Source organism: Adiantum capillus-veneris, chromosome 15 (genome assembly GCF_014529385.1).
Source record: "Adiantum capillus-veneris isolate H3 chromosome 15, ASM1452938v2, whole genome shotgun sequence".
In the NCBI taxonomy this organism is placed as follows: domain Eukaryota; kingdom Viridiplantae; phylum Streptophyta; class Polypodiopsida; order Polypodiales; family Pteridaceae; genus Adiantum; species Adiantum capillus-veneris.
This window is the reverse complement of record NC_140945.1, coordinates 119,847,114-119,873,081: the sequence shown is the minus strand read 5'-3', so window position 1 is coordinate 119,873,081 and position 25,968 is coordinate 119,847,114. Positions and strand designations below refer to the sequence as shown.

Here is a 25,968-nt window from a genome sequence, read left to right as displayed (position 1 = left end):
GAAGATATAGCTGAGAGGGTTCCACCCCCACCCAACTCAATCTCTGGGTTTTTCTTTTGTGTGTGTGTGTGTGTGTGTGTGTGTGTGTGTGTGTGTGTGTGTGAGAGAGAGAGAGAGAGAGAGAGAGAGAGTGTGTTAGCACATAGAGAGCCCAATTTCAGCTGACGCTTAGGCTACTCAAGGGAGGACCTTGATAGACTTATCACAAGGCAGATGCCTCCACTCTGCAAGCTGGGCAGCTGGTCGGTTGAGGGTACAATCTTGAATACATCGCACGGCGACCACGAAGCTGTGTTCAAGGACACAGAAATGAGAAAAGAACTCCAAGGGTTTCCTGCTACTATTTGGCTTTATCATGTATATGATCTTTCATAACATATGGTGATCACACAAATGCATATATGCCTGAACGTGCATGGCCCTTGCCCACCGAACATAATTTCAAGCATGCAAACCTTTCCCCATCAATGCCAAGCCCTTGGATGTGCAACCGGAATTGAACAAGGTGAAGAGTCATTTGGGCCGTCTCTCTAAACAAGGAAGTTTTGAATGCTTCACAGGAGGTCATTAGATATCAAAAGCATCGAAAAATTAGAATTGACAATCTTCCTGGTCCATTAAAGCAAGGGGAAGGCCGAAAAAGAGAGCTGAGATATGTGAAGATGGAAGAAATATAAAAATTGACAATCTTCCTGGTCCATTAAAGCAAGGGGAAGGCCAAAAAAGAGAGCTGAGATATGTGAAGATGGAAGAAAAAACGAGCAATGAAGACCTCGTCGATAAGTGGATGCTTTTCTGAAACCAGTACATGATTGAAAGCTACAAACTCCTTACTGATAGAGCTTGACATCTACCATGAGCACATTCAAAAAGTCTTAGAAGCTTACGCTAAGCTCTCCGCAAGTGTCCAGAAGGACCAGAATAAGTTTTTGGTAATGGACTTGCTGAGGTAGTTCGCCTCAATGGCAAATAGAACTTTATGCAGATCGATTGGAGCGAGCTTCGCTTTGTGATAATGATGTAAAAAGTCTCTTTTCTTAATATGTTCATGCATATTCACCAAGAAAAGAGAGCTGATAACTTTTTGACAAAGTGTACATTACATTATAACATAACATAACTTCTCTACCATAAAGAATTCAGATTTGAACAAGGATTGCTCTGAAACATCTTCCTCTTTCCATCTAATTAATACATCAAAGTGGAGTGAGCATGAGTGCTGAATGGGCACAAAAGTGGAGGACCATTGAAAGAATATGTTGTTTTGTATCTTATATAAAACTGGTACAAGTCTAATGTAATTGGTAAAGCAAGACATCTTGCTTGCCTTGGTGTAAAAAACAAATGTTGGGGGTGGTCATTGCACAAGGTGGTTGACTTGGCTGAAAAAGTTGTTGTTGTTGATGTTGGACCAGTGAAAAAGCACATCATCTTCATCATCCTCCCCCATCATGATGCCCACCTTGCCCTTGTTTTGCCTCTGCACTTCCTCTAGCATTTCACTCAACATTGCATCGAACAGTTGTGCCTGATCTTCGTCGGCAGCCCTGTTGTTGACCAATCCGCATGCTTGCGATGTAGCAAAACTTGACGACAACGCGTACCCATTGTGATGAGGCATTTGTGAGCTAGAGTCTGTCGAAATCGCATCATCATCAAATTTCGGCCGCCTGTCGTGCACACTATTGTGAACGTCCTGTGAAACATGTGTCCAATTAGCATGCTTCAGCTTGCCATCGCTCATCATCATGAGTGGGGAAGCAGGGCCTGTCGAGGGAGGAGCAACATCCTCATTTCCTGCCTCGCAAGCATCTGGAAGTGCATAGTCTGCAAGTGAGAAAGAGGCATTCGAGAGCGTCGAGGACATCACATTATAATTTGCAGCATCCTCATCTTCGAACTTTGAGAAGTCAGGGATGTCTTCATGAGAGAGGGGTGATGATGTACAATGGCCACCATCATCCATGTCAACACTGTTGGACGTGTCGTCACAACAAGAGCTCATCGGCTCATTAGGGCCACTTGGGCTAAGCTCATGGATGCCATTGGGAGATTTGGCAGTTGAGCCTCCCCTAGTGGAGCCAGCAAGTGCGTTGATGCGATGTGTGGGCCACGGATGGTTGTGGTCCGATGTGTATGTCACCACAAGCATGGAGGGGTCGTTGGGGTTTCGCTCGACTTGCTTCCTAGCAGGGCAACCTTTGGAACTGCTGCATCTGTAATAGCCCCTGCAAAAATGGAAGCAGGCAATGAGATCAAAAGACTCACTATCTGTACAATATTCAACAGAGTAATGTCATTGACACCATGAGATAGTAAATGCCAAAATCCTATCAGTACTTAGTGACAACATAGGTCAAACCCAACTAACTAAAAGATTTCTTCTGTGTGTGCACTTATCGCAAGCAAGTAACGTAAGGTGGAGCTAATAGCGTGCATGCATCTTGCTCTAAAAAGAAACTGATGAGTCACAAATCAAGCTGAAAAAAGCTCTGTAATTCTTCTACCTTGGATGAGGAGAACCCTTGATGGGCTTCTGCCCATATTTCCTCCATGCCCACATGTCTGAAGGAACATTTTCGCCTGCACTAGGTTTGCTTGAGAGCGCCCCAATAGCAGGTACTTGAATCACTCTTTTTTGCAATAATTTCCTGCAAATCCAAGGCAAAATTTGTCAAACATCCATAACTTAAGTGTTCTGCTAGACTACAACTAAGATATATCAAAGACCCCCATGTCCCTTATGCTTTCAACAAAGATTAAAGTAAATACAAAGCCTCTCTCTCTTACCTCCTTTTAGCACCTCTTCCTCTGTTCATGCCGCTCAAAATAGAAGCTGAGGATAGCTCTGTTTCAGCTGCGCCGCGCTTCTCTGCTCCACTGCTTGTTGCTGTGTCGGGCACCTCCATGTCTGAAATCAGCGGCGGCCGACGGAGAAAGCTCCTTGGAATGCTTGGGCTAAACCCTTTGGGTGTTTCCATGGCCGCCTCTTTTGCACAGTATGGAGCACTCGTGCTGCCGTTCAGCATAGAGTTCGTCGAAACCAGTGGCTCATCTTCTGAGTCGAGGATTTTTCGACAAAGAGTAGCTAGCATGCTCCTCTGTTGGCTCAAAGCAGTCGCATCGGACCAAACATGGGGTCGCAACGACGATACAGATGTTGCTGAGGAGGAATTGCCCAGTGTTTGCACCGGAGAGGGGCACATGACACCGGTCAAACCCGGATCTAGCTTCTTTGAGAAGGGAGAGTGCAAGGACGGAGTGGCAAGCGAAGCAGACATGCCCTGAGTGTGCGCAGAGCTGCCTGAAGCAGAGAATATTGAGGTGCCATAGTGTGGAAATTGCAAGGGAGCAGGGGATGGCAAAGGGGGTAGTAAATCGAAGGCTGTAGAAAGGCTGGGGAGCTGAAACGAAGAGGAAAGCGAGCTATGCAGGAACCCTGGAAAGCTCGAATTAGAAGCGGTGGTAGTGGAGGGGCAGTACCCTGTCGCATTCTCATCAAAAGCGGAGGATGAAGGGGAGCAAAGCTTGCTGGCTATGGAGGCCGTCATTGCCGATGAAGTAACAGACGCTTTCGACGAAGGGAAGCCTGCCCTGACAATGGCCCCAAGGTCGCCGTATTCAAGCAGGCGATCCATTAGACTGAAGTGGGCTCACAAGGAGACCGCAAATGGGCATAAACAAGAAGCGCCCACAATGGAGAAGAGCAGGGAAGCAGAGAGAGGGGTAAAGGGTGGGGAGCTTTCTATGTGTGTGTGTGCGCGCGCAACAGAGGAAGGGATTGTGTGGGATTGATGCACACAGAGCTCGAGAGAAGGGAAAGAAGTGAAGTGAGGATAACAAGGCGCTGACTTTGGTTTATATAGACACGAGTCTTCCGCGCACTGATTTTCTTGGTAGTCTGTAGAGGAGGAAGAAGCCCATCGCATGTCAACACGGAATTGGATCAATTGTCAACACGACACGCATGCTTCCCACCTCCCATTGTCAACCCCCCATATCATCTCTCCATATATGATATGAACTATGAAGTCCCATCCCCCATGATCCCGCATCCATCCATCCTGATCCTCTCTCTCTCTCTCTCTCTCTCTCAAACACACATTTGACAATTCACCGAATCCTCTCTCTCTTTCTCTCTCTATACACTCAGACATGTCAACACTCACATTTGACATTGATCCTTTTCTTCCTAGCCACTGAAACCCACAAGTACACATGGCTACCTGATCTATTTTATCTATTTTTATAAGGCATCATTCACACACCTTGCTTAAGTTGGCAACTTTTCCATACTTCAAGCAAGGATTCCTCTCTATAAAAGTATTCACACCTCAAGGCTTGACACATGGCTTAAACAACTAAGGAAAAACCTATTTCTTGGATTGAGGTGTAAGATTACTAGCAACCGTCATTGGTTACACGTTTGATTTTGTCGTATGACCTATTTTAAAGCATTGTACCACTTGGCACATGGGATGTTAATTAGTCATGAGGATGGACTTTAGGGGAAATGAGGGAGCTTTAGAGAGAGCTTTTTTGTATAAATGGACCGGTAGGTAAAATTATTGAAAAAGCTCTCTCCATTTTGTTTGGGATGTATTCACCAATCTCCTGCAAAAAGCTCCCTTCGCCACTTAGCACACACTCCATATAACTTCTATTTCCCAATTTTTCTTCTCTCTCTCGCTCTCTCTCTCTCTCTCTCTCTCTCTCTCTCTATATATATATATATATATATATATATATATATATAATATCTATTTTTAGCACACATCAACTCCATATTTATCTCTTACAATCCACGGAAAGGGATACATGAATAGAAAAAATCCACTTAACTACAAGATCACACAAGCCCAAATATCTCTCTCCTAGTTCACAAAAAGGGTTATAGGAACAGAAAAAAACTCTAAATCCACAATGTGCACGCCTGCCATGTATCTCTCTCACGGTTCACGAAAAGGGTTGCAAGAATACAAGAAATTCACCTAATTAGAAGATCAAAAAACTTCATATATCTCTCTCGCAGTTCTTGTAAAGGGTTACAGGAGTACAAACAAACAACTTCATTACAAAATCAATCCACTTGAGAACAGGCACATCTCTCTATTCAAAAGCACTAGTGTGGCTGGCTACCTTAGACGGTCTCTTTTTCTCTACCTTTATTGACACATCTCTCTCTCTCTCTCTCTCTCTCTCTCTCTCTCTCTCTCTCTCTCTCTCTCTCTCTCTCTATGTGTGTGTAGTTCCGCCTATGTCGTCGGGCTACAGGGAACACCGTCGAACTCAACAACTACTAATACATGGCTTGGGGGGGGGGGGGGGGGGGGTCTTCCCCTCTTTATAAATAGTTTAGATGAGTATCTAAACCCATGCACGAATCCAAGGTGTATTCTATTGTTGGCTATTCCAATCATTGGTTTCTTTAAGTCGAAACTGACCAGCTTCTTTTGTCTTGGATGATTGTGAGACATGCACACACGAACTGTAAACACAACAATTACAACTACTATTCATGCATCACAAACAGCTTTGTGTGCTTTGCATGTTGTGTGGCCATTTATAATACACTCATAGGCTTATGTGTAGAAGAGAGGGTCTTGCTCACGTCTATACTCATGTTAACCATGACTTACCAAATACTTTCATGAGTCATTCGATTAATCGTTAATTACCAAATGGGGCGGGGGGGGAGAGAGAGAGAGAGAGAGAGAGAGAGAGAGAGAGAGCGCTCATGCACATTCTGGGAATGGCAAGCCCTTTCTCTCTCTCATGTGGGTGTGTATATCACTATTACCCTACTCCATCAGCCAGCTATCATTTGCAATTAGAGTTCAAACATCATCAGACCAACTCTCGAGTCATCCTATAATCACCCTCACCCTCACCTATCAAGTGCTTGAAGACTTGCAAAAGCATGCCATCATCACCACGCTAACTTGTCTGGTGCAAACTTGCAGCAACTCTCCTTTACAAACCTCTTGAAATGGCTAGCTCATTGAAAGATAAACATCAAGCTCCCTCCCTCTCTCTCTCTCTCTCTCTCTCTCTCTCTCTCTCTCTCTCAAAGCATCAAATGGTCCAAAACTGCAGTAGACGGCTAGCAGCTTGAAAGGAAGGAGGGGTTAGAGAGTTGGAAGGCAGTGCTACATGGGTATTTAGGGTCGTTGGGGCTCTTGGGCCGTGAGAGCCTCAAGGCTGCCTTCTCCGCTATTGCAAACTTTCGCAAGCCACAGTATGAGAGAGAGAGAGAGAGAGAGAGAGAGAGAGAGAGAGAGAGAGAGAGAGAGAGAGAGAGAGAGAGAGTTGTTTGTATACACGTGTCAAGCACTTACATCTTGGATTGAGGTGTAAGATTACTAGCAGCCTTTCGTTTCTTCATTGGTTACACTTCTGATTTTGTCGTATGACCTATTTTAAACCATTGTACCCACTTGGCACATGGGATGTTAATTAGTCATGAGGATGGACTTCCAAATGAGTAGGGGAAATGAGGGAGCTTTAGAGAGAGCTTTTTCGTATAAATGTACCGGTAGCCTAAAATTATTGAAAAAGCTCTCTCCATTTTTTTTGGGATGGATTCACCAATCTCATGCAAAAAGCTCCCTCTGCCACTTAGCACACACTCCATATAACTTCTATTTCCCAATTTTTCTTCTCTCTCTCTCTCTCTCTCTCTCTCTCTCTCTCTCTCTCTATATATATATATATATATATTGGCACACATCAACTCCATATTTCTCTCTTACAATCCACAGAAAGGGATACATGAATAGAAAAAATCCACTTAACTACAAGATCACACAAGCCCAAATATCTCTCTCCTACTCTAAATCCACAATGCGCACGCCTGCCATGTATCTCTCTCACGGTTCACAAAAAGGGTTGCAAGAATACAAGAAATTCACCTAATTACAAGATCAAAAAACTTCATATATCTCTTTCACAGTTCTTGTAAAGGGTTACAGGAGTACAAACAATCAACTTCATTACAAAATCAATCCACTTGAGAGCAAGCACATCTCTCTATTCAAAAGCACTAGTGTGGCTGGCCGCCTTCAGCGGTCTCTTTCTCTCTACCTTTATCGACACATCTCTCTCTCTCTCTCTCTCTCTCTCTCTCTCTCTCTCTCTCTCTCTCTCTCTCTATGTGTGTGTGTGTGTGTGTGTGTGTGTGGTTCCGCCTATGTCGTTGGGCTACAGGGAACACCGTCTGACTCAACAGCTACTGATACGTGGCCGCCGGGGGGGGGGTCTTCTCCTCTTTATAAATAGTATAGATGAGTATCTAAACCCATGCATAAATCCAAAGTGTATTCCATTGTTGGCTATTCCAATCATTGGTTTCTTTTAAGTCGAAACTGACCAGCTTCTTTTGTCTTGGATGATTGTGAGACATGCACACACTAAATGTAAACACAAATTGTAAACACAACAATTACAACTACTATTCATGCAGCATAAACAGCTTTGTGTGTTTTGCATGTTGTGTGGCCATTTATAATACACTCATAGGCTTATGTGTAGAAGAGAGGGTCTTGCTCACGTCTATACTCATGTTAACCATGACTTACCAAATAGTTTCATGAGTCATTCCATTAATCGTTAATTACCAAATGGGGAGAGAGAGAGAGAGAGAGAGAGAGAGAGAGAGAGAGAGAGCTCATGCACATTCTGGGAATGGCAAGCCCTTTCTCTCGCTCATGTGGGTGTGCATATCACTAATACCCTACTCCATCAGCCAACTATCATTTGCAATTAGAGTTCAAACATCATCAGACCAACTATCGAGTCATCCTATAATCACCCTCACCTATCGAGTGCTTGAAGACTTGCAAAAGCATGCCATCATCACCACGCTAACTTGTCTGGTGCAAACTTGCAGCAACTCTCTTTCACAAACCTGTTGAAATGGCTAGCTCATTGAAAGATAAACATCAGCCTCTCTCTCTCTCTCTCTCTCAAAGCATCAAATGGTCCAAAATTGCAATAGCCGGCTAGCAACTTGAAAGGAAGGAGGAGTTAGAGAGTTGGAAGGCCACAGTGCTACATGGGTATTTAGGATCGTTGAGGCTCTTGGGCCGCAAGAGCCTCAAGGCTGCCTTCTCCGCTATTGCAAACTTTCGCAAGCCACAGTATGTAGAGAGAGAGAGAGAGAGAGAGAGAGAGAGAGTTGTGGTATGCACGTGTCAAGCACTTAAATAATTGGAGAGATTGACATTGTGGAAGAGCACAGACAAATCAAGAGGAGGAGGGATGGAGGAAAAGCGATAAGAAGAGGCTAGTTGGAGGAGAATCATGGAGTGTGGGAGCCAAACAATGGTGTGGGACAGGGCTTGCCAAAAGCCTTTTTTCTAACCGAAATAAAATAAGGGAAAACTTAAAAATCTATTGATTTTCAGGTCAAATTTTAACGCATTTGCCGGTATTTACTCTAAAACTTTTATAATTTGCCCGTTTCCTTCAAGGCAAGCTCAAAATCTAGCCATGAGTTTTCAATTTAGCCGGTTAAAATACACTAAACCCCGATGTTTTTTTAACATTGGCATGGGCATTAAGGTCCCCCGAGGGGTGCAGTAATCTCGCAACATGCTACTCAAGGGGGCGGTATCATGCAGTCCGGCATGGTGAAGGTGTGCTAGTGCAATGGCAAGGTGGAGGGGGCAACAGAGTGGGCATTTAGTAAAAGATCGCTACATACGATTCAAGGATATGAGAGAGAGAGAGAGAGAGAGATTGTTGCTGGCATGGATGCTGGTGACGTGGCACCGATTGGTCCTTCGTTGCATGGATTTGCTACCTCGTCCGCTCTTGCTGCCCTTCAATGCACCACACGCACCTGGCTTGTCAAGTAATTTTAGCCTGCTCGCCTTCATGCAGTTCATGATAAGCAACTTGTACCTCGTCCGCTCCTGTTGCCCTTGGATGCACCACAGCTAGCTCGCTTGTGTAAACGGGCCGACCCACCTGCTATAGCTTCTCCTGGAATACGTCTATAATGCTGCCATTTATAGAGTACTGACCCTGACCTTTGACATGGTGAGAGTGGCCTCCCAAGATGCAGATGACCAGCAGATGTTGATTTCTCGCTGGTATCACAATATAGGTAGGAACTCCTATGCCGTATTGTAGAGGGGGCCACTCCTCGTCTCTGTAAGACTAAGGCTAGAGAGAGGTATTCGTGCCTGCGCGCATGCCCGTCCACGTCCATACACAGGGGGAGAGGGGAGCACTGCTCTCCACTCTTCCTCGTTGCATTCTCTTGCACTGGTGCAGATACGCAGCTCAATTTCCCTCCTCGCCTTTCTAGGTGGTGTTGGTTACCCATCTGCCCTTGCCAGTGATTGGGGTGGAAACAACCCGGGTGCGTGGGCAGCTCTGTCATGCGCGGGCCAAAGCCGCGAGCGCTAGCGCTCACAACGCTAAGCTCTCAATCTCTCTCTCTCTTGAATAACAGTTCTTGAGTTCAACCCTCCTCGTTAGATGGATATTTAAAGTCTCTTGGGATAGTTTCCTACTACGTTAAAATTCTCTTCTTCTTCTTCTTCTTCTCTTTTGGGCACTAGAGCCAAGCTAAAGACAATCTCTCTCTCTCTCTCTCTCTCTCTCTCTCTCTCTCTCTCTCTCTCTTTTTTGGGCGCTAGTGCCAAGCTAAATAGGAGGAAGATATGCCATAAAACTTGCTTGCAAAAAAGCGAAAAGAACCACCTCTCTCTCTCTCTCTTTACTTTGCAGGGTAACCAACTCAAGATCGTGAGATTGCCTTGGGTAACTATGTGGCCATTGGACCTATCTACGAATTTGAGTCTCTTTTAGGGAATGTATGTGGGTGCTTACGGTCCACTAGCGGCCCAAGAAGGAGTGTCAGAAGACACCTTCCATACCATGGGAATCCAAAGTGCAAAAGATTTATTTTTCTAGCGGTTGTAAGTCAATGCTCCTAGGGCAACTCAACTAGATTGGTCAATTGAGGATTTAACCCTATGTTGATTGCTATTAGTGCAAAGTTTTGAAGGTTGATTGGCTTGTGATTATTGAAATGTTGTGATGGTTGTCAAAGTATAGCAAGATGTCTTTTTACATGTTTTTTTTTTCATTCAAGGGGTTAGGGAACACACCTGGAACAAGCGAAACAAATGAATTTCTGTGATAAACCCTGATAGATAAAAGGAAAAATTACCAAATTACTCCTCTAATTTGTGGAAATTCCCAAAATACCCCTCAAATTTCAAATATTCCCAAAATACCCTTGTATCTATTTTTGTTGGATTGTTCAAGGTTTTCTAATCTTTATTTCTTTTTGACAATTGAGATTTGTTTTTGAGTTCTTAGCCATGTAAATTGACACAAAATACCTCGCAAAAGAAGGCAATTATGTCTAAAAATAATGAAGCAATTTTTTTTTCCGAGAAAAAGATCCTTCTATTAGTTAATGAAAACTGCCCATAGGGCTACAACCACCTCTGCAAGAGAAAGCTATAACAAAACATGATGGGGAGACTCTCCCAATGAAAGAACAACATATATACAATGAGGCTAAATCAAGAGATGGGAGGAGGGAAGAGCCACACAGGTGGACGGTAGTGCCATCTGAGCACACCCTCGACAATGGTGCAGAAAGGCCCAGGGCACCAGAGTCGAAGGAAAGCCTCGCGGCGCTCCCGCATGCGGTCGGAGCTGCCCTGTAGTCCCTCAAGCTGTCCTCTGAGAGTATGGATCAACTCTAGCCAAAAGTCACGAATAGTCTCTACTGGTGGCACAGAGCGAGCCTCAAAAATGCGAAAACAGCGGGCCCGCCAGATGAACCAAAGTGTCAGGCCATTGATGAGCTCCCAACACTCCTCTCTCTCACTGCACCACTCCTGTGGAGTAAGCTCTGTAGAGCAAGCTGGAGTGTAGGTCGCCCCCCTTGTATCACTATCATCCTGCTGGTGGAAGATAGCTCAAACTGAAGTGCTGGGCCCGTAAGAGTGGACCAAGCCGCTGCCCCCCAAGTGTACTGTCTAGCCGTGGAGAGAGAAGGCATAAGCTGAAGAGCTCGTAGCCACACCTGCTGGGCCGAGGGACAGTCCAAAAGACAGTGACGTTGACTCTCCACCAACTGGTCACAGGCTGCACATGCGGCCGAGAGACCACTATGCACAAGCCAGCTCCCTACTGCTGCAGCTCTGTGTGCAACCAACCACTAAAACAAAGTGACGCACCTTGGCTGTCTGGAGTCCCACAGCCTCTGCCAAAATGCTGTCAAGAACTCGACTGTGAGACCCTCCTCCTGCCAATGACGTGCTGCAGCAGCGGGGCGGGCCTCTCTCTGTCCTCCAAGTATATGACGTCCAAGCCGAACAGTGTACTGAAAGAAGGGGACTCCTAGGCGGTCTGCAGAAGAGAAGGGGTCCCTCCATAGCCACTCACCAGGATCCCACTGTACTCGTGCCAGTGGACAATACTCCCAAGCCCATAGCCTCCAGTGTCCAATCTCGAGAGCTGCTGGGTCAGGGTCTATGACGCAAGTCCTCCCACAGATGCCCACAACTCGGATCCTCTGGAAGCAGCACTCTGCTACCTGCAGGGCCTCTACTACAACTCGCTGTAATCGTCCCCCACCCTGAATCTCGAAGAACAGGGTTGGGACAGTCTCTGAGCAGGCCCTGACTAAAATGAGAACCTCCAGTCGTGTGAAGGCTCCCATCCATCGGGGTGCTACTGGCTCGAGAGGTGTGAGCCACTCAGCTGGAACTGACTCTGAGATGTCCTGACACATGCTCTACACCCCTCTCATGCCCTGTAGAGCTGGAAACCCTGCATCTCCTCTGACAAACCTGTGAACTCTAGCCAGTCACCTAGAGAGCGCGCTGGACCTGCTGCCATGGGACCCCAGGAAACATGAGGCCGACTACCAACCAAGTGGCCTCTCTGAGTGCTAACCATGGGGTTCTAGACGAGGGGCTGCCGTAGGCGCTCCTCCGTGCACATCGGTTGTCTCTGCTCCAGGCCACACTGTAAGAGCTCCCAAGATCGAAGCAAACTCACAGCGAAGCGGTCCTCCAATCTCCTGCTCAAACCAACTCGGTGCAACTTTGTAAAGATCCATCGGGTCGAAGGTTGCCAAGTCCTCTTGACTAAGGCACCCTGGCACGAAGCCTCTGCAACAAGAACTCCTTCCAGGGCTCCTCACCTGGAAGAAGTCCTTTGACTATGAACTTCCCTAGAAGGGCTCTGCTCTGTTGTGCTGGATCAATGATCCCAAGCGCTCCCTGAGAACAAGGAAGCGTGATGACCGACCAAGCCACCTTGGCTCGGGCCATCTGAGTGTCACGTCCTGACCAAAGGAAGTTCTTGATCAGCCTCTCTACCTGGCTGATACAAGAACTCGAGAAGATCTAGCAGGAAGTGATGTACCACATAGTCGCCAACAGCACCTGGTTGGCAACTACTACTCTGCTAGCCAGCGAAAGTCGTGTTGAGCTCCAATGTAACAGCTTTCTCCTGATGGACAGGAGAAGAGGAGCAATATGTTGCTCGGGAGACAAGTCCAAACCAACCTGACAACCCAAGTACCAAACTGCAGTCCCTGGGGGAATCCACCTGAAACCCTCTCTTGGCATCCAATCTGGCACAGGAGCACTACCAACCGAGAAAGCCACTGTCTTTCTCTAGTTGATCAGTGCGCCCGATGCACAGCAGAAGGTCTCCAAAGCCTACTCACATCTGTGCAGATTGGCCTCTGGCCATCTAAGTACAAGGCTGAGTCATCGGCAAACTCAGCGTCCAATAGCTCATCTCCCCGAATAGGGAGTGCTAAGCCTCATAGACCAACCTGCTGTGACACCAAAAATTTTCTCATCGCCTCCGCATAGAACAGAAAGAGAAAGGGGACAACAGGACAACCCTATCTGACTGAGCGTGTGAGCATGAAGCGCTCACCTCTACCTCCTGCCAAAAGCACCTGACTGTGAGCCTGTCTGTACAAAGCTGACACCCCTCTGATCCAAGCATCTAAGAAGCCCATCCTGCGTAGCGTGCCCTCTAGAAAGTCCCAGTCAACTCTGTCGTATGCCTTCTCAAAATCGAGAAAAAGAATCACAAGGTCCTCACCATGGAGCCGTGCCAGGGCAGAAGCCTCCCAAAAAGTAAAGATGTTGTCAAGGATACTGCGTTCCTTGACAAAACCTGTCTGAGTCCCATGTATACGGCTCTCCAAAAGTGGCTGAATCCTCAAACTCAGAGCCTTGGCAAGAATTTTGTAGGCTGATTTGAGGATGGTGATGGAGCGCCACTGTCGAATCTCATCCAAGGAGCCACCCTCCTTGGGAATGAGGTAGATCAGGCCCTCACTCATGCTGTCAGGCATCACCCTTGTGTGCAAAATGTACTGAAAAGCACTACAAAGATCTAGGCCAAGCAGGTCCCAGTACTCCAAGAAAAAGCTGGGAGTCAACCCATCCTTACCTGGACAGCTGCCACGAGGGAGGGCCCTAAAAGCCGTGTGCAGCTCCTCAAGCTGAAGTGGCATCTCTAGCCTCTGGCGCATCTCCTCTGTCACAAGACAAGCCATATGTGCCCAAACCTGCTCCCTGCATGCATCCTGCCGCTCTGACTGGGGCTCAGTCGCCGCCGACAGTAACTCATGGTAAAAGTCAGTAGCAACTGCACGCATATCCTCGGGCTCACAAGCAACTGACCCATCGGGCCTCCTCAACTGATTGACCTTGGCATGCGAGTGCCGAGCTCTCACTGTCTCAAAAAAAAACACCAATCACTCTGTCACCCACCTGAGTCCACTGAGATGCATGTTGATGGAAGGCAAACTCATGACGCCTCTCCTCTGTGCTAGCAAGCTCCTGTCGAGCCTGCTGTAGCTGCTCCTCCAACCTTGGACTGTCTGGATGCTGCTCCTGCATCCTCTGTAGTGAAGCAATGCCTCGTCTGAGACGCTGCTCCTCCTCTCTCGCTGCAGCCCGGCGAGCCAGAGACTCCTGAAGAAAAAAGTGGCTAAGCTGAGCTAGGCCTGAGGCCACTCTGTCTGCATGTGGAACCTGGATATCCATGCCCTCTATCCAGAGAGCCTCTACCCTCTCTCTGAGTGCTGACTTCCAACAAGACCCTCTCTGGGATGCGAAGCATCGTGCTCCCACTCCTTTGCCTGTCTGCCACTTTGAGGATCACTGGTGCATGGTCCGAGAAGTATGTCCCTACCAGGATGCCCACTGATCCCCCCAAGTCACTGAAGTGGTCACTAGTGTAGAAGTGATCTATTCGCAATAGATTCACTCCCCCCACTCTGCGGTCCGATCTAGAGAAGGCAAGACTGTTTGGGGGCCTCACAAAACCAGATTGCTGCCATGTATCCGAGACCCTCAAAGTCATACACAACCTCTCCCAAGCTGCCAACTCGACTCCATGCACAGTAGCATGGCTGCCACCAATCCTGTCAGAAGGGTCCTCCAACATGTTGAAGTCCCCTCCTATACACCAATGATCAGCCTGCAGCAAAGACTCAACAATCTATGACCAAAACTCTGCACGAGCACTCGCCACATTGGGCGCATAGATGTTCAGGAAGCCCACAAGGCCACCCTGAACCTGCATAGTAATCTACTGAGCCCTGCCTGGCACAATAATCCCTCTGTCCACAATGGCCTGCTGCAATGAATCCGTAATAGTCATACATACCCCACCCTGAATGCCTCCAGGTCCAAAAGCAGCTGACCAAAAGGTATCATATTGTCCACGCAAAATCTGACCACATCACCGAATGCGGCTCTCACACAGATGGTGCTCCTGAAGCATAAGGAGATCAATCTCTCCTCCCACAAGGCAACGCTGAAGCTCCTTACGCAATCGGTCCCGTTGTCGCTGAAATTGGGGTCGAGGCCTAGTCCCTGCACGTTCCATGAGACGATCCTCATGGGGAGCGAGAGAGAACAGATGCTGCCGCAGCTGCAAGACGGGCTATCTTCGAGGCTAGCTTGATGGGGAGTAATCCGCATCCGAGCGTCCTCTAGATAGGCGTGACTGCAGTGATGCCTAGCCCAAGCCCAAGTAGAGCGAGCCGTGCGTAAAGCAACCTCCTCTGTCCAGGAGTCCTCATGAATGTATACATAGCAAGGCAAACACTACGTATCAGCAAAGAAGTACACCACAATGTGCCTACATCCTGCTGAGTCTGGGGGAGTCACCGCAAACTTGGCCAATGGCCACAAAGTCTGCAACAAATCTGTAACTCCAAGTTCTCCCATGTGGTGAGAGAACTCTAGGACCTGTGTATGCAACCATCCCAACACTGAGTCGAGGGACCACTCTGTCTCGGCCCAACCACAGAGGGGGAAGGAGAAACCAACTGTTGAGTCCAAGGCCTCTGTCCCCCTAGCGGCGAGGAACAAAGCATGGACCCTGAAGCAGGCTGCCTCATGGTCTGCTGCGAAATCGCCGAGAAAACAAGTGAACCCGTAGTCGAAGAAGTCCCAGTGACGTCGGGGGTCAATGCTCGTCAGACCATGAGGGATAGCTGCAAGGGAAGATGTCTGAATCTGCAAAGGGGGCCGCAAGAAGGGCTAACCCTCCCTCTCTAGGCAACTCGTCGCAAAGGCGCTACCAAGAGATCTCCTAGCCGCTGGAGAGGGACCTATCTCCTGAGTCGACTGTGGAACTGGAGCAAGAGAGGGTAGAGAAGGAGCTGGGGGGAGCGGAGGAGAAGAGGGGTAGGATGGGGCGACAGAGGTAGAGGGGTGAGGTGGAGAGGCGACAGGAGCAGAAGGCAGGGAGGAGGATGAGGAAGAGGGGGGGAGCGACTATCGAGGGTGAATCGGAGGTGGGGGCTGGCGTAGGGATCTCCTCCTGCTCAAGAGGACCAAAGCGGTTCCCCGTGGGAACCCACTGCTGCTGAGTAGGCACATGAGGGTCACTCTGAGTGCCAGGCTGACGCTGTGGCCCGTGGCGTCGTCGGCCACGGGCCTGCTGCCACCCCTCCTCCGTTGGAGCCCCAGGCTCGGAGGGTGGCTCTGCATGTGTGCGCTATGCCGCTGACTGTGGCTACGGGCCAGCCCTGGCAGAGGCTGGGGCTGAGGCTGTGGTGCAGGTTGTGGCCTCCTCCGTGGATAGGCCTTCGCTAGGTGGCCCATCTGTCAGCAAATGAAACACTGGTTCGGGAGGCCCGAGTACTCCACACTCTATCTAAACCAACCCCCACTCACCCAAGGCAGAAGGATAACCTTCGGGAGAGTGTGGGTATCTCTGACCAAAACTCGAACTGAGGGGATGCCAGCCGCCTTGGCAGCTACTGATGCTGCCATACGAGGTGTCTCCACGACAGTCCCAATGGCAGAGCTGATCCTGGAAAGAAGTGGTAGGTACTCCCTCCGTAAACCCGAAAAGCAGACTGAGATGGGGATGTCTGCCTCCTCTACTAGAACATCCGCAGCCGGGTCAAAACCATGTCGCCATTGTCAAAAGTGGGCGCGTGATGCTCGGATGGCCAGTGGACTCATAGCTATGACCTTGGACGCCATCTCGAAGGTCTCAAACTCGATCTGATAGTAACCCCGTCCGAGAATCTGGACATCCAAGATCTTGCCCACCTCTGTGAGAAGGCGGACCTGGAGAAGGTCACGCAGCTCTCCTCTGCTAGGTCGGGTGCCGAGAACCTTGCAGATGACCGAAGTCACCTGCAAACGCTTTACCTCTGCGGCAAGGCTCGCTTGCTCTGTCGACGAAAGAGCAAGTCGAACGGTGGGCTCAGCGGGGTCGGGCGAGGGGGCTTCGGGCGAGTCCCTCTGTGGCGAAGCTGGAGCCTCCATCTGTGTCTACTGCTGTGGCATAAGAAGAGGACGGTGGGCGGAATCTGCAACTTGGCACGCAAAGGACTGCCCCAAAACGAACTCAATGCTGTAGGTACTGATTTGCAGGATGCAGCTGGGAGGGAAAAAAAAGCAGGCGGGCCAGAGTGGGGGGGGGGGGGGGGGGGGGGGGGGGGGGGGGGGGGGGGGGGACTAATGAGGGAGCGCTGGAAGCAATAGGCGAGGGCGACAATGGCAGGAGCGACTGCAACAAGGGGTCGGCAGCTGGCGACAGAGGTGGCAGGGGTGGAAAAGGCGGGCGGGGCTACAGCAGCAGCAGTAGCACGAGTTGCTACAGCAGGGGTGGGACAACACGTGGACGAGCAGAGCAGCGAGGGGGGGCAGCGAGGGCTAGCGGGGGGGCAGGGGGGTAGGCGGGCAGCGTTGGGGGGGGGGGGAGGGGGGGGCGATGGCGTAGCGATGGGATTACAGCACAGCAGCTAGCAGGTTCGTGAATCCAACCTTTTGAAAAATAATGAAGCAATTCATCTCCACAACCAACAAAACTAACTCAAATTCTAGTTTTAGCACCTTGTATGATAGTCAATCAGTCTTCTTATGAGAAGCTACCAAAAGAATTTATTTTTTGAGAAATTTGCTCTCACAACCAGGGGTATTTTGAGAATTTTGGAGAATTTTAAGGGCATTTTGGGAATTTATGACAAAATTTGGGGGTGTTTTGCGAATATTTGAAATTTGAGGTGTATTTTGGGAGTTTCCATAAATTAGAGGGGTATTTTGGTTTTTTTTCTAGATAAAATTATAGCTACTATCTAGAGGTGAATGATTAACATATTGGACCCCATTAGCTTGGAGAGTTTTGAGCCAATCAATACAAAGCATTTGCAAGGTAGACCTACATGCAAGAGATTAGCTTATACTCTTCTACATCTTGTAGAAGCCAAGGACAAACAACTCTTCATAAGGAGATGACTATCAAGTAAGATAGCTCCTCTGATTTTGACAAGAGGGTATGGGGAAGTAAAACTTGCATATGGTATCATATCACAAGGTTGTGCCAAGTTAATTAAGAGGAGTCTAATTAATGGCCTTGTGCGTGAGAGAGAGAGAGAGAGAGAGAGAGAGTAAGAGGAGCTGAGATAGAACGAGAGAGAAGGAGATAGACTCACCTAAATTACAATACAGTTAGTACTCTTTAACATATCAAAAAAATAGCTATTATCATCTATATATAGGAGAGAGAGATAACTCATATGAATATTGCCAATCATTCTATTCTTGTTAGAGAATCTTATTAGATTTTGCTTTTTTATTATATTGTCACACTCATTAGATCTTGCTCATTAGAGAGAGAGAGAGAGAGAGAGAGAGAGAGAGAAACAGATGTAGAGGGATATATAGAGGGGATAGAGACAGTTGGGCAAATAGACATTGTCTATAAATATAGGCTTGGGCGACAACTGAAATATAGCTGGATAGCCTATAAGCTCTAAAAGATTCTCCCAGTGATGGCTTCAGTCTCATCATGCAAGGTGAGTTTGTTCTTGAATACTAGTAGCAATGAACCTTTGTTACTTGATTGCCCTACAAGATTTTCTATGGTCCATCCTAGAGATTATGGGGGTAGTAGTAACAGCGAGATGTTTGCCATGATTTTTGCTCCGGATGGCCACATTCAAACTCAGGTGAAAGATTGTGGGACATTAGGTGATCAATTTGAATTTGTATTGGATTCAACCTTGTCCATGTTAGATTGAAATGCAAATACATCTAACATTTTTTGGTTAGTACATGTTAGATGCTCATTTAATATGTTAATTCTTTTTGGAGAATTTTGTGATTTAAAAGGGTGGCGTGTATCTTCAAGTCCTACCCCTATGTTAGATTGAGGATTCAATTGGATTGTGAAATAGCAAAGAAAGCTCCCTCCAAAAATCTCTCTCCAATGAGGCCGTGGAAAGCCTTTTCCTTGAAAACACTACTCCAGTGCAAGGATTAGAAAAGCTCCCTCAAAAGCTCCCTCCAAAAGCTCTCTCCATTCCCATCTCCCCGCTGAATCAAGGCAAAGTTTGACATTCTTTTTGGATGTTCATTGATTGAAAAGAAAGATTCATAGGGGCCTTTGGTGCTTAGTGGGTGAGGACACATGTGGCAGAGAGAGAGAGAGAGAGAGAGAGAGAGAGAGAGAGAGAGAGAGAGAGAGACTAGCATTACTACCCAATTTTATGCTAGGAGAGGTGCAAGGCTTGGCAAGTCAAAGCACCCGACTAATTGGTTTCCAATGTGTCAAGTAGAAGTAGGATATAGATTTTGGTGAGGTTGTTTTGTCAATTGTCAACGTGACTATCTTGCAAACAATTCTTGTTTTGGTTGTGAAAGAGGACATGGAGTTGGTCCAAATGGATGTTAAGACACCACTCTTTCATGGTGATCCTCATGAGAACATTTACATGCAGCAGAGAGATGATTTTGTTGAGGAAGATAAAGAGAAGTTGGTGTATAAGCTTAAGAAAAGCCTTTATGGTTTGAAAGAGGCACCATGAGAATTATATCAAAAGTTGGATGCTTTTATGGAGCCTCAAGAGTATACGCGGAGTGAAATTGATCAATGCCTCACTCGAAGAAAGCTACAAACCGTAAACTTTTGATATCAATCCATATGTGGATGATATGCTCATCCTTGGAAAGATCAATCTTGATATAGTTGCATTTGAGTCAAAGTTGCATGCAAACTTTTACATGTATAAGGCAACATTCACACACCTTGCTTCACCTCTTAGACTTAAGTCTCAAAATTTCTTAAGGGAAACTACATCAACATTGGTTCTTTAAGCATTGTCCATAGCTATTCTTTGAGGAGAAAAGAGGAGGTCAATACAAGGCTCTCCTTGATTGCATGCTGAATTTTCATGTGATGAACCCATTGGATGTGACCTATCAAAGTACCTAGTAACGTGCTCACACCTTGCCCCAAGCTCTTAATGGGCATATAAGGATTATATATAAGTGGTCCCCAAGGGCCATTATCAAATCAAATAGTGAGATAGGAAAAGAAAAGGACCATATCCTTCTTGGCCCCTACTACTACTTATTGTGCAAAGGAGTTCAGGGGACATCATGCAAGTTGGAGTTAGCGTTGCAGGAATGGACACATAGCTTGGAGATGGAGAAGAAGCTCAAGGCACACAATGGAGAATGTATAACTAAGTGAACGAATACAAGATAAGATAGCCCAAAAGTGATGGACATATATACAAAGCACAAGGGGGGGGAGCCTCCTAGTGAGGGAAAAAAGTGCCCTAGCGGTCCTAAGTGTGTTCACACACATCACTACCATATACATGGAAACAAATCCGCCCTAAGAATGATGTACATGGAAACAAATCCTCCGTAGGAATGATGTAGTGAACGAAAGCTAGCACATAGAGTATAGGGAAGTGCCATGCCCTATAGACATGATCAATCCACAAAGGGAAGCAAGCCCAAATCTTTGCAAAAAGATTCAAACTTATTACGAGGCAATTCTTTGTGAATAGATCTGCAAGGTTGTCATGTGTCGGCACATAAGCTAAGTTGATCTCTCTAGTAGAGAGTCTCTCCCTGACATAGTGACAATGCACCTCAATGTGCTTTGTGTGGAAGATGAAAGATTGGGTTCCTTGCAACTGCGAATGTGCTCTAACTGTCAGTGCAGATCAAGGTGCCAGACTATTGTCCAACTCCAAAATCTATCATAAGGCGTCTGAGCCACACACAGTCGTAGCTGTGAAAGCTACCCTACAGTCAGCCTCACAACTAGAGATAGCTATAGTAGGTTGTTTCTTGCTCAACCATGATATACATACACTGTTGAGTATGAAACAAAAAACACTCGTGGAGATGTGTGTGTCATAGCAAGAAACCCAATTGGAGTCAACAAAAGCAAGTAAATCTACTACAATGACCCCCCTTGGGATAAAACAACCCAAGATATATAATGTCAGTCAAGTAGCGAAAATCCTCTTACCTAGCTGCCAATGCTTACATATTGGGCTATGCATAAATTTTGCTTACTTTTGGGACTATAGTCTCAATATATGGCCTTGTAATGCATACATAAATGAGGCAATCAACATCTGTCTAGTAGAGATAACATTTGCAGGATCTCCAGTATCATGTAGACTTAGCTTCAAACCTGTCTCCATAGGAATGGCAATTGGCTTGCAAGCATCAGGTCCAAATCTTCTTAGAAAGTTTTTTTGGAATTAGGGTTGAAGAAGAACACACACAGCTTAAAGAAGATGAAGAAGCTCAAGGCACACAACAGAGGGTGTATTGCTTAGTGCACAATGGAAAGATAAGATAGCCCTAGAGTGATAGGCGTCTATAGAATGCACGAGGGAAAAAACCTCCTAGTGAGGGAAAAATGCCCTGGAAATCCTAAGTGTGTTCACACACATCTCTACCTCATAAATAGTAACAAATCCCCCCTGGGAGTGATGCGATGAGCTGGCACATAGTGAATAGGGAAGTGGCATGCCCTGATGACATGATCAATCCACAAAGGGAAATAAGCCCAAAGCTTTGCAAAAAGATTCAAACTTCTCAGGAGGAAATGCCTTTGTGAAAAGATCTACAAGGTTGTCGTGTGTCAGCACATAAACCAAGTTGATCTCTCCTATGAAAATCTCTAATGCACCTCAATGTGCTTTGTACAGCATGAAAATTGGGTTTCTTGCAAAACTGCCAATGCGCTCTGACTGTCACTGTAGATGATGTTTGTAGTGTCTTGTCCAACACCCAAATCATCCATAAGGCATCTAAGCCATACACACTCAACCGTAGGTGTGAATACTACCATGTACTCAGCTTCACTACTAGAGGTGGCCACAGTAGGTTGCTTCTTGCTCAACCATGATATGCATGAACTATCAAGCATGAAACAAAAACCACTTGCAGACACTTGCGTGTCATAACAACCAGTCCAATCTGAGTCCGAAAAAGCATGTAAATCTGGTGGCAATGATCCCTCCTTGGGATAAAACAACCCAAGATGTAAAGTGACACTCGAGTAGCAAAATATCCTTTTGATAGCTTACCAATGCTTAGACCCTGGGCTATGCATAAATCTGCTAACACGTGAGACTCCAAACTAAACATCTCACCTTGTATTGCTTACATAAATAAGGCATCCAACACCATTTTGGTAATAGTGATATCGGCAAGATCACTAGCATAGACTTAATTTCAAACATGTTTCCATGGAAGTGGCAATAGGTTTGTAGTCCTCAAGTCTAAACTTGCATAGTAATGTCTCTATGTAATTTTTTTGACACAAGGCAATACCCACATCACATTGCTTAATTGTATGCCCAAGTAATGATGGAACAGTCCCAAGTCTTACATCTTGAAAGTAACGTCGGACCAGTAATCAGCAAATCATCTACATATAGAACAACGATGAGAAATATATCACACTCACGTTCTACATACAAAGTGCTTTCTGTTAGACTGTTACAAAAGCCTCGTTTAACCAAATGAGTGTCAACTTTCTCATAAGCATGAGGAGATTGCTTCAATCCATACAAAGCTTTCTTACATTTGCACACTTTATCTTTTCTTGACAAAACTGTGAGGCTACATAACATAGACTTTCTCAAATATATCACCATTCAAGAAAGTAGTAGTTCAATGTCTGATTAATGTACATCCCATCCAAAATGAGATGCCAATGTACATAGAAAGAATAGTAGTCATACAACAAGTGGGAGCAAAAGTCTCTTCATGTTCTATGCCTTTCTGTTGTGCATAACCTTTTGCAACAAGTCAAGACTTGTAGCAATCAATCTCACCATTCGGCTTACGTTTCAACTTGTAAACCCACTTCCTATCAATGGCCTTTTTGCCAAGAGGTGAATCACATAAAGTCCATGTGTCATTTTCTATAAGTGCGTCATTTTTTGATTGCATGGCAGCCATCCAATTTTCAAAATTTTGTGCTTCATCAAAAGAAAGAGATTCCTCCTCATCATACAAACTAGACACAGCTAAAGCATAACAATCTCACGCATAAGATGCATGGCAAGAACCTAAATGAGTACGACTAGGCATAGGTGCATCCAATTTACTGTCACGCAAAGTATGCACAAGCCATTTTTGCATACCTCTAGCCTCCTCATTTTCAACCCTTTCCACATCTCTTTTAGCCCCTGGCAGGTCCAAAAGATCCTCCCTACAACTTGATTGTCAAATCTATTAACTTCAGTTCACTTTGATGATTTGAATGGAAATGTCTGACCCATGTGATAAAATATATAATAGGCCATGTGAAAAGCCCATGTGATTTAATAATTGTCAAAAGGTTTTCAATTTTTTTATTGAATTAAAGTGATTGTAAAAACTTCCAAAGATTCGCGGGTAAGTTTCGATCCGAATTCGATTCAGAAATTTTTTGGCTGAAGTAATGTTATACTTAAGAATCCCAAAATACCAATTTTGACTATGTTCGTGTTAAGGGTTTACTAGTTTCATATGTCCAGTGCTCTCAATTAAAGTTCAACGTTCATTTTTCCTAATTCCAGAAAGGTGGAAACCTTATAATCACCCCAAATTAAGAATTTCATATATTCTCATCTCAACCGAAGTTAAGGAATTATTCACAAAGGAAAACTTCAGGTTTCTATGTAGTATTTTTAGTGGAATCATATTTCCATATGACTAGATGCTCCTTAATTAGTTCATTTCTAATAGTTCTTTATATAAGTGACGCAAAGTTTCCACATTATCAATTTGTAGTGGTTTGTTGTTAACTATGGCAAATCAAGTAGTTCTTTCATCTTCGTCGTTCATTAAAGCTGGTTTTTCCATAGCTGTGTAAGCTCTTGCTTCTCTTCTTTTTCCTCTACCACATCCTCCATTTCTACCTCCTCTTTGATTGTTCCCTTGATTTATTTGAGTTTGAGGAATGGCTCTGGCGGTAACTTCCAGGATTTTGCTCTTCTGGACAGTTATTTCTATAGTGTCCCATGTGATTGCATCCATAGCACCTGATGTTTGGAAAGGTTCTCCTCCAAGTTTACTGCAGCAGTTGTATCCCGTTGTTGATGTCCTTGGTTTAAAGTTCCCTAGCTCTTCACCTAATGCTGTTAAACCATTATAGTTCTTTGTAGGGGTGATTCCTTTGATTACTAAAGGTTTAGCTCTAAGAAGGGCATCTTGAATTGATGTTTTCCTCATAGCTTCAAGGCACGTGCTTAAGGGTTTGTTAAGACCTTGACAAAAATGGGCAATCTGTTGCTTCTTTTTCATCTGGGGAGCGGAGCATAGCCTCGTAAAGACACATACTTGGTGTAGTACTCCTCCATTGAAAGTCCTAACTAGTGTAGACAAAAAAACTCACATCTTAAGAGCGTGATGTGCAGGAGGGAGGGAGGGTTCTTTAATTGCCTACTTCATCTTTTTTCAAGATGGGCTACTGGTGGGATTGTCTCTACAATGTTGTTTCCACCAAAGTTTAACGTGTCCACTGAGGCAAAACCCTAGCATAGCTTGATTCTCATGAGAAATTCCTACTGCCAGAAAGTAGTCATCCATGGTGTCAAGCCATGCTTCGACATCACGGTCAAGGTTGGGTCCTTCTCCCTTGAAAGTGGGGAGTTTGACTTGTTTTAATAATAATAACTTCTTTTCTTGTGTAATTGTGTAAAAGCTATCCATACGAGTATTACCCTGGGATTGAATAGTGAGGTCTAGTACTAAATGAAGATCTACTTTGTTTATGCTTTCAAACTTATCTCTTACTAAAAGAAAATTCACACTAAATGTAAAAACAAGTGCCAAGTAGTAACTAAAACAACCCTATAAATACCCATAGAAACCATAGTATGTACAAGGGTTGATATAAACAACGAAGATCCTAGCAGGTACGAGAGTAACAACAATCCTATACTAAAATCATGTGGTCTATGGGTGGTCAGACATTAGATCAAAAGATATAACATATTTTAGCCCTCTAGAACTTGGGCTTACACCCATGAGTCTAATCCTACCTTGTTAAATCACTTTAGACACCTGATCAAACACCTAATGATTTTGAGATACTTGAAAACCATCTACTGTGATGTTTTCATATGACTCTCTCTATCCCAATGAAGAAGTAGACTTCAATAACCAGAAGTGCTTCAGTCCATTTGAGTCTTTTCATGTTCTACACAAAACCTCCTAGCTCTCCCGCATCAATGAGGAAGATTCCACCAGATCCTGACCAGTTGATCCCCCAAGTGGGAGGAGAAAACACAATTTCATCTCACTTTTTTGCACTCAATAGCATCAAAATGTGTATCCACCCATGAACTTGTGGTAGGCCTGATGGAAATCTTTTTACAAGAATGGGAAAAAAATCTCTCTCTTTTTTTTTTTTTGAATTATAAACATCACAATTGAAATTTTCAAAGAAATTTCCTTATTTCAATCATATACCTTAAACTTTTCTAGGTTCATGATCTCAATTAACACATGCTCTGATACCAAGTAAGAGGTCACTAACCCACCAAATCTAAGGTCGATGGGGTCCTTGACAGGTCTCTATGCCGAATAAAAATTAGAGTCTCTAAGTAAGAAAAATCTAGGGAATAAGCCCTTGCCATTGGCAATGCTTGGGACTACAACCCTAGAAAAAGACCTAGTCTTGTCTTGCAAGCAAAAACGGGACAAAACATAAAAGATGTAAAACTTTTTTGGCCCTATAACCTTTGCAAATGGCCTAAGGAATCCTCTTCCAATGCTTTTTTTCCTCTATGTGAGTGAGGGCGCAGCCATTGGTGGACTCCTCTTCCACTGAAATATCACTAAATAGTTCAGGGTGCCCATATGCCAAACCAGTTGCCCATACAATCGGGCGGCTCTCCTAGGATAAGAAAACGATATCCTAACTTATGTAGAAACATCAAAACATGACAGAGTAGAGACTCGTCATTCATGGGGGTGACCGACTTAAAAGCGGCCTTATAGCCATCCTTATTCATCAAAATATACAAAGGAATCGGAGGTTTCTTTAGACAAGTTGTGTTAAGGATGATGAATCATATCTTTTCTAATTCAACCAGACTAACCATGATATTTCTTTCCTAGTTTAACGTAACATTGCACAATGTTTCTTGGAAGATATTCTTTTGTTCTCATCCGTTTAATA

General features: G+C 45.4%; 1 protein-coding gene across 1 annotated transcript; it reads right to left on the bottom strand.

The window, feature by feature from the left end:
- Positions 1–1,156: 1,156 nt before the first annotated feature.
- On the bottom strand, positions 1,157–3,903 carry LOC147441380 (uncharacterized). The gene is made up of 3 exons (XM_086483039.1): positions 2,791–3,903; positions 2,508–2,651; positions 1,157–2,228 (listed from the first exon to the last, which is right to left on the bottom strand). Exons 1-3 carry the CDS (start codon positions 3,636–3,638, stop codon positions 1,358–1,360), a joined length of 1,863 nt encoding a protein of 620 aa, XP_086339165.1. The 5' UTR covers positions 3,639–3,903; the 3' UTR covers positions 1,157–1,357.
- Between the last annotated feature and the right edge of the window lie 22,065 nt (positions 3,904–25,968).